Here is a 9,391-nt window from a genome sequence, read left to right on the forward strand (position 1 = left end):
GTACATGAAGGGGGCTCAGACATACATATGTTCACCCACAATGCCCTGCAATCAGCCCTGGGATAAATCTGATGCCTCTTTTTATATTTACTCTTACTCTGCCAGCACCCATAAAAACTGCAACTCCCCTGTCTTCACTTGAATGTTACCACTAGTTAGCTGTCCTGTTTTAACTAACACTTAGTAAAAACAAACCTTTCTTCCTAGTGAAATTAAGGATATGGTCTGTTTCTTTCTCCCATATAAAAGTTTAGGCACCCATTCAGGAAAACATTTAAATATGTGACTAAGCATATGTTTAAACCTTATTGAAATCAATGGTCATAAGCACACAGTTAAGCATTTTCTTAAAAAATAAAGCCACTGTTATTCCCAATTGGCACTGTCCATTGCTTGCATTGTCCACTGAGACCTACTTTAACTAACTGCCTAAAAACTGGTTTAATACTTGTTATTTGGTTCCTGGGCTTTTGATCAGATTAAATTAGGCACTAATTGGAAAAACTGGAAGATGCTGAAAATGTCTAGCAGAAATACTGTATAGTATGATCACTTATATATTGGTGTCTGTTCATTTTGCAGACAAGAAAGTTTCAGTCTGTGATTCTGTAAGGTGAATGAATGTAAAGCAACACCTCTTGGAAGAAGAACTTGATGACAACAAGAGGCAAACAGTTGGGAATATCCAACAGAATTGTCTAGCTGTTCAACGTACAAAATTAATGCTTCAGATAATTTATTCATGACTCAAAAAAACAATGCAAGGAAATAAAAAACACACGGAGGGGCATAGTGACTCCTCTAGTATTGGGAGTCTCTTGGATGATACAGACAGAGAGGTGTGCAGCCTCACAGACCGAGCCTTCAAGAGTTTGTGTGTGGCAGAGCTTGATGCTTCATACAATGAATCATCTCTCATCACATCTCCTAGCATCACCAACCAGTTCTCAAGCAAATTTCACCAAGCAACACTAAACCATGCCATCAAAAAAAGCAACCTCTGCAGTAAGTTAACATCCAAAGCCAATGAGCATGCAGTATGGGCTTCAACATTCCAGCAGTTACCAAAATGTATTCAAGAAGAGAAGAAGGTTGCTAAAAATAGCACCCCAAGCATGGCAAGGAAAAATCTGAATTTACAAGCTTCTGGGCTGAGGAACAATAAACCTGTTTCAAAAGTGTCATCTTTAATAAAGACATTTGATAAAGCTGAAAACCAAGGTTCAGCAAGTGCATTGCTAGCAGTCAGACAGCCAGTTAAAAATATCTCTCAAAAATGTAAAGTAAATCAGGGGAATGATTTGGCTTTCTGGGATGATAAAACAGTTTTAAACTTTCAGAAGGGACTTTCTGAATGTTCTGGTGCACATCAAGAGAAGCACTGGCTCAGTGGTAAGCGTGGGTTACAGAAAATGCATAACAAAATGGACTTGGATTTGGGTGATCCTGATGGTTATCACCCGTCATTGATGGAGGCTTCACACAGTTCTAAGCTGAATCTCTCCAGCTCTTCTAGAAGGACTGTTAAAAACAGAAGTGTGAAAGCTACTGAGTCAGCAAAAAAAGGAAACTTTCTTCACAGTGAAAACAGTGCTTTTGAATCATGGAAGGCCCATCATAAAAAACTGACTGAAAAGGAGGAAATAGCAGATATTATACCAAAAAGAGAGGGTCTTGGCCACATTGAGGAAATACCACTGATTAAAGGATCCCCTGCACCTGAGCACAACTTACTGCCAAGCGAGGACAGAGTTGTGAGAATTCAGGAGAAAGATTTCCTAATGGATCTGTCTTCACCAGCAACTCAATTCACTGTATCCATTTCACCAGTATCTCTACACCAGGGCAATGTCCCATCATTACCTGTACCCCAGGTCCCTGTTCCTCTAGAAGCTGATTTTCAGGTTCCTGTGATGACAGCCCCTGTACCTAAGGTGCTTGTTTCATCTGCACCTGTATCCCAAGCCCCTCCTCTTCCAGCATCCATGTCCCAGGCTCCCACTCCACCCCCATCTGTGTCCCAAGCCCTTCCTCTTCCCATGTCCCAGGCCCACACTTCACCCTCATCAGCACCACAAGTCACTTTCATTCAGGAGAAGGCCAACCCTGAACTGAATGATATTTGTCCACCATGGAGGAAGAAGAGGGCTAGCAAAGGGGCAGTAGAGAAGAAACAGATATTAAATGAGCGGTTAAAGCCCAACAATGAAGAATCCTCTTTGCATAAAAAGCCAGGTACTGCAATGGCTGACACAAAAGCAGAAGAAAAGCAGGTAAATTCACCTGATTCCATTAACCCTTCTTTCAACATAACAAAACTTTTAACACCGATCATACCAACAAAACAAGAGACAGAGGCATTAGAAAATCAGCCAATGTTTATCACACCACTCATAACTGATTTTGCTGCAGCAAGAGAGCGGGAGGGAACTGGATTTAATGATTATCGTTCTCGAGATAATTACAAATCCAAAGCATCAAGTTTATTATTCAACTTGAAGGATGTTCGAAAACGTGTTAAAAGCACTTATAGTCCATCTCCTCTCCTAAGAGCCCTTGAGGAGAAAAATAAAACTAAAGAAAATATAAAACAAAAGACTGTAAAAATGAATGCCGAGCTTTCTCCTTTGCTAGAAGAAAGTAACAAAAAGACTTCAGAGAAGGATGATTTAAGTTGTAGACTTCCTGTACCCTCTAATACAAGCTATGAAAGGCACAATAAAATCAATTTAAATGAACACTTCACAGATAATTACCTGACTTTAAGTTCTCCAGAGGCAATAGCAGATCCTTTGCTTCACAAAAAAGAAGACAGTTTTCAACAGGATGACTCAAAAAGCAAAGACCTAGTTAAAGAGACTGAGAACAATGAAAATGTCCCCATGTTGGGCCACCTACCAAATGGGCCAGGGTTAGGGGAGAGACTGTGCAATTCTCTACTGAAACCCAACAGTAGAGACAACATAGATTCAAAAGTTTCACCACAAATACAAATCCAGTCTTCCAGTTTACAAGGTCTTCAAAGTGAAAAGGAGTCTGAAAACAAGAATGTAACATTTGACTCCAGAATAGCCCCGAACCATCTTTCACCAGCAGAAGATGTTCCTTACAGTGACAATCAAACCAGCACAGCAGCAACTGGCAATGAAAATAAAGGCAAAGCGAGCACTAGTTCTTCTGAACAATCTTTTGTGTCAACAGTGGAACAACCAGTTCAGGAGGAGTCTTTTTCATTAATTCAGCTGTTTCGGAAGGCATGCCTTCAAGAGAGCCAAAGGAATATGAGTGAAACCAATGCAGCTGATGAGCAAATTAAAAAAGAGAAAGAGAAAGTAGTAGGAAAGGATGAATTACAATATTATGCTTTTATCAATTCTGAAGTTAACGCAGAAGAGAGGAGTGAAGGAAAGGTAGCTTGTAATGAAAGTGAAAGCATGATGAAAGAGGGATCGATGAGAGAGAAAAGGGAAGAGGCCAGTGGTATGGACTCTGCATCAGAAAGCAAAAAGGATACTTCCAGCCCCAAATCAGATGAATCGCTAACACCACCTTCTTCCAACCAGACCAAACCCAACCTGTTTCTGATTAAAGACAACACATTTAAGTCATCCCCTGTGATAAAGACAGTCAAACTGCCACTGCTTAGGTCCTTGTCCTTAGAAGATACAGTGAGTAGTAGTTACAAGGAAATGGAAGATAGATTTGCACAAGCAGATAATGAGAAGCATGTCAAAGATGCACTTAGATTTCATGAGGTTGACTGGTCCATGTCAAGAAACACAAGGCACCAGAATACAAGAAAAACTGCAATAAGCAGAAACAGAAGTGCCAGTGAATTCAGATCACTTTCAGCAGACATAGGCTTTCAAGGTGAAGCTGATGCCAAGCTGATACAGCAGCCCAGCCTTTCAGAAGATATAGACAGTTTTTCATTAAGGGAGTTGAAGGAAGAGGATGAAAATACTAGCACGCCTCATGCTTTATTAAATAAAGTAGGAAAAATTCATGAGGGGAACATTCAGAGAGACAAAGAGAAACCCAAGATGGGCAAGAAGAAGCAGAGTTTGGCACAGTCAAAGCTAGGAGACAGCCAGGCACAATACAGGCCAGGCTCTCCATCAGAAGAGAAGACGCATTATTTTAAGAACCATCTTCTGTCTGACCGTAGAGGTGGGTCTTGTGCAAAACAGATAATCACCAGAGAAAGTTCTCCTGCATCAAGCTCTATATTAGAGGTCCACACTTGTTCTCCTGTACGCAATGAAACTTCACCAGACATCATACACTTGGAGGGAACACCTGTACTGCTGGATGATTTTGCTAGTTCTGTTGTGACGAGCCCAAAGCCAGACAGCGCTAAGTACTCTGTTTCAAGCATGCCGTCAGAGAAACCTGCAAGTTCTAGTGTCAGAAGTACAGAGGACACTCGAAGTAGAATTTGTAATGTGGTAACAAAACACAAAGATGATATTTCTGCAGAGGAGATACTTGCTTCGACCAAAAGAAGTCTGCTTGCTGAGGACCCCAACTATTGTGCAGCAACAAATGAGAGATCACGGTTCATGGGCTGTATGGAGAAAACAGCTGGCAAGCCACCTGCTGTGCCACCAAAAACTGAAAAGGCTCTGAGACGAGCAAAAAAGCTGGCCAGCAGGAGGAAGAAAATAGAGGATCAGCAGAAGAAACTTCACACGGATCACACGGACACTCTTGTGAGAGAGCCATCCCATGCTGGACAGATTTCATTGTCCCCCTTACCCATGATCTGTTCTCTACCCTCTCCTGTCCCCCACTCAACTTTTACTGCTTCAGATTCTCGGATGACACGGTTCAGGGGGGCCCCATCAGTAAGCCCCACACCCTCTTTGCCTACACCTCAACGTAAACTCCTTCAAGACCCTGAATCAGGGCAGTACTATGTTTTTGATTTACCAGCTGAACTTCGTTTAAAGACCTTTTATGATCCAGAAACTGGCAACTACATCCAAGTATCAATCCCTGCCTCCGAAAGGCATTTCTGCCAAACACCCTCTTCAGAAATGTTGAATTCTCCTCATGAACTGTGTCCTAGAGCGCTACCTTTGCAAGTTTCATCAGTGGTAGCCCTAAGATCTCCTTCCCAGCTCTCTGCACCTGCATGGCTAATGCAGGAAGAACCAAGAGCACCGGCAGAACCAGCTGAAGACTGGCAACAAGGCTGCCACTATGCTGAATCTCTAGAGAATCAGCCGTACATTGAACCTGTTTCTGAGTCTCACAGTCATGATACCAATGAAACTCAGATTAGTTTGGAAAGGGACATGAATCGAACCACAAACATGGAGATCATTTCAATCAACGATATAGATGATTTTGCTGTTGAAGAAATATCTTGAGAACTAAAATTGCAACATTATTTTAAAGATACACACACACGCACATTGGGACAGACACAGGCACACATCAGTTTGATGACTGTAAACACTAAATATTTGAATCTCATTCCTGATTTGGGTGAGAAGGAAAATAAAAGCCATGCCATCTTGAAAGAGGTGGTCACTGAAGAAATTGACTGCTAGGGTAAACCGCAAATTACCTGTACGATAAAGGGGCAATGCTGAGAAACATAATCTGTCGGTATGAAGTCAATTGCTGCTGCTTCTGCTGCTGCTACAAGGGTGATAAAGATTGCCAAGGTGAACATTTCTCTTGCACAGGGATGGTGCTGGGGGAGGGGCTGGGGGTCTATAGCCACCCCAACATTCACCTTAGCTCCCCTGTAGCCACCTCTCCCAGTGCCACCCCAGCCCCACCTCCCCCCTGGGCTGCCACTTACTGCCCTGCACAGCTGAGCCCACCCCACACACACCTGCAGAGGCTCACCACCTCACCCCGACCCGCTCAGCCTGCCCTCCCCCAGCTTCCCCCGCAGGGAAGAGGCTGGTGCTGCCCCTGGTCCTGCATGATACATGATAGAGCATAAAAGACCTGTGACTATAATAGATGGCATCTTAATTTAAGATTCCTCATTGTGTCTGTCTTGGAACCACGCTTACAAAGAGAAAATATATGATTATGTATGTGAGAGATACCAGACTGAGATTTACTTATTTGCATATGCTGGCAAACCAGATTTCAGTGTGTGTATTATTGTATACTGGCTATACAATACAGCCCCTGCCTTGAAAGCAAAGCAAATATTGGAATGTAAATGCAGCAGCTCTAGTCCCCTGATATACTTGTGCAGTACCCAGTACAGTACTGCTAAAGTTTTAAGTTTGCTGAGAACTTCTGTATAGTCATCCCCAGAGTTAGAGATTTATTTATAAAGCAACTCTAAACATTCACTGTAGTCTGAAGCGTGGCCTGGAAATACTCTTCCAAGGAATGACTTTGAATGACATTCAGTTGCAGTATTTTTGTTAGGATGGAAAGACTTCCGAACATTATATTTTAGATACTTTTCTTTTTTTTGTCAAGCTCTAGTGAAACACAAAGCTGACTTTTAACAGGCAAAAAAGAAAGTCTCAGTTCTCCCTTATTTTGGAATGGTGCATTCTGTGGTTTGAAAAAAATATATAAAAACCCACCAAAAACAGTAAGAAGAAAATGGATTTTAGTTATCACTTTTTTTTTTAAAGATCTGTATCAAATTTGAACCACCTTTGCTTAGTGCTCATCTTATTATCATGCACCTTGCCAGAAAGCTGCAGAAGAAGTCCATGGTGACAAGTTGGTATAAATACAAAACAGTATGTCTGCTTATAAATATATGTATTTGGTGCATTGGCTTCTTTTATTCCTCTTCTTTTACTTATTATTTTCATTTTGTCCTCCCCAAAGAAAGCGTAAATGTAAAAAATCTAGGAAAGAAAAGTACTCAGGATGTGGTTGTGGTTCTCCTCTTCCCAGTAGTGTAACTGGGGGTGGGCAAGAAGGATACTTGCCCCAGGTGTTGATTCAGAGGGGTAGAATTTAGACGGAGGAGCCAGTGTGTCAGTGGTGGCAGCAGCAAAAGCCATCAGCGTGCAGGGAGACTGTATGGCAGTGGCAACATGCAGGGTCATTGAGTTTCCAGTCAGATGCTCTCCTGCTCAGCACAACCTCCCCCACCTCCCCGCAACAAATTTACTACTTAGTACACCTCTGCCTCATCCATCATTTTTTCTCTAAGGGCACATACAGACATTACACTTAGATCAGTCTGAGTGAATATAGATCGATCTAAACCTGTAACCGTACAGAAGCTGGATGCATATAGACTGGTCTAAAATGATGCAAACAGTCTAAGCCCTGGTGCAAGGTACACTCAGTTCAGATCAATTCAGATTAGACAGATGAATCAAACTTCTGTACTTACTGAGTCAAGTTAGATCATTTACCTACAGCATCCTACCCTGCCTTGTAGTTCCTCACAGGGAGGGACACTAGCAGTTGGTCCAGGGCTGCTCCTGGGCTCTCCCATCACCAAGCAAGTACAGCCCCTGTCCCCAGCCCTGCCTCATGCCTCCAACCATCTGTCAGCTGCAGGCAGGCGGCGGGGGGAAGGAAGGCATCTGTATCCCCTGCATGAGCCCCAGGACCTGGGTACCTGAGTCTCTGGGCCATACCTCTTCACCCCAACACCCTGTCATGAAGCACCCGACAATGTAATGCGAATCCAACACAGAGCCTGGGAGAACCCCCACACTCAGGCACGCCCGCATGGACCTTGACCCTGGCACCCACACACCACATCTCAGAGGCCAGAGCCAGGCACCCTGCAACCAGGCCCCAGCATAGACATCACCCCCGCCTGACCAGGAGCTGGTGTGGATGGCCTGCATCTGGTGTGTTGGAAGTGGGGGGAGGGGGCAGTACATCAGCACTGGATCTGCATGGAAGCAACCTTGTGACTTTGGTGGCTCAGTCACTTCTGGCAGTTACCTGAGCCATGTGAACCTGGGTTTTTTGGCCAACAGCTACAGGATCCTGGAGTACTAGGGTTGTGGAGGGAAGGCACTGAGCATCCAAGGTGGGGCAAACAGGCAGACACCCCTGGAAACTTCAGGAGCAAGTGGGCTGTGACCAGCTGTCTCAGTGTTGCAGGTAGAGGACATTGGAAATTTCTAGGCTGGGGTGTGGGGTGTTACCAGAATCACAGGGCATCTGTTGGACGCCCCTGGAAAATTTGAGGTCATGGTGGGGTGGCCTGGCCAGTGAAGCCCTGGTCACTCAAGCAGGGGCCACACCCAGCTAGACTGAGGGAGAGCCATGCACCAGGACCCACACCTACACGCACACATCATTCTGTCCATCCATCCACCTTTCTATCCATCCATTCACCCCCTCACAAACAGACCCTCCAAGACCCTGTGGACCATGGAAGAACCTGTCTTGTCCTACTTTGCTATCCAACACTGGTTGCACAACTGGAACTATTGGGAGATAAGGGATCCCATTGCCATCTGGGGTAAGGAGGAGGCCCAGCACCAGCTGCACTGCACAAAAGGCACCTCAACATGGAAGTGTTCCATTGCATTGCCCAACAGCCACAAGCATGGGGCCAGAGCAGAGACTGGGTGCAGTGCCAGGCCAAGACAAAATGGATGATCTAATTCAAGTGCATGCATGACATCAACAAAAAGTCCAGGGGCAGGAGGCAGAGCATGCCATTCTATGAGCAGCTGTTCTGCTTCTTCACCATGGACAAGGCCATTGCCACCCCACACACTGATGGCACCACCAGGGGATATGAGAAGCCACTGGCAGGGACTCCACCAGAGGAAGAGATGCAGGAAGTCCCCAGGACAATGGAACAGTTGGGTGCCCAGAAGCATGTCCCCAGGGCCCACAGGGCACAAGGCCAGTGGCCCCCCAAGTACTCTGGCTTGATGGTGTTGGTCATTGCAGGATCTGAGATCAGAGCTGCACCTGCAGCTGGACCTGAGCTGTCTTGATATCTTCTTAGGCAATGTTGAGAGCGTGGAGCATGATGCACCAGAGCAGGGGGAAAGCTCCAATACCACAGATGTCACCACCAAGGACGTGGACTGCAAGCCCATGCCCTCCACTTCACACGAGCATGCCCCCCCAACCCCCCAGTCCTTGACACCACAGACTGCAGCCAAACACACTGCCCCTAGGATACCATTCCTGACAACTGCCGGAGCTGTTCCATTCCCACTCTTCTGACATCTTCTCACTGCCCCCCTTCGAGATGCACAGAGTGTCTTCCAGCTTCCCCAACTAGTAGCACAGTGGCTGCTGCTACAGCTTGACCCACAGCACCCACAGCCAGCCCTCCCCCAACTTCTGGAGAAGACTTTGGCAATGACTGAGGACATTGTGCTGCCTGGGATGGTACAGCTCTACCCCACTCCATGCAGCTATAATGGGGACCCAGGCACCGGGGGTGGGGGGGGGGGGGAAT

General features: G+C 45.2%; 2 protein-coding genes across 2 annotated transcripts in view; one reads left to right on the forward strand and one right to left on the reverse strand.

Annotated features, from left to right (window-relative positions):
• The window catches only part of CUNH10orf71 (chromosome unknown C10orf71 homolog), a 33,856-nt gene extending 28,062 nt beyond the window's left edge, over window positions 1-5,794 (forward strand). The window contains exon 3 of the mRNA XM_019502568.1: window positions 583-5,794. Coding sequence (XP_019358113.1) covers window positions 759-5,375 — 4,617 coding nt within the window. The 5' untranslated portion in view covers window positions 583-758 and the 3' untranslated portion in view covers window positions 5,376-5,794. The remainder of the gene's footprint in view (window positions 1-582) is intronic.
• DRGX (dorsal root ganglia homeobox) overlaps window positions 1-9,391 on the reverse strand; it is a 137,795-nt gene that overhangs the window by 14,111 nt on the left and 114,293 nt on the right. The gene's annotated exons all lie outside the window — the stretch shown is intronic.

Source organism: Gavialis gangeticus, unplaced genomic scaffold (assembly GCF_001723915.1).
Source record: "Gavialis gangeticus isolate Ggan-Ray unplaced genomic scaffold, GavGan_comp1, whole genome shotgun sequence".
In the NCBI taxonomy this organism is placed as follows: Eukaryota; Metazoa; Chordata; order Crocodylia; family Gavialidae; genus Gavialis; species Gavialis gangeticus.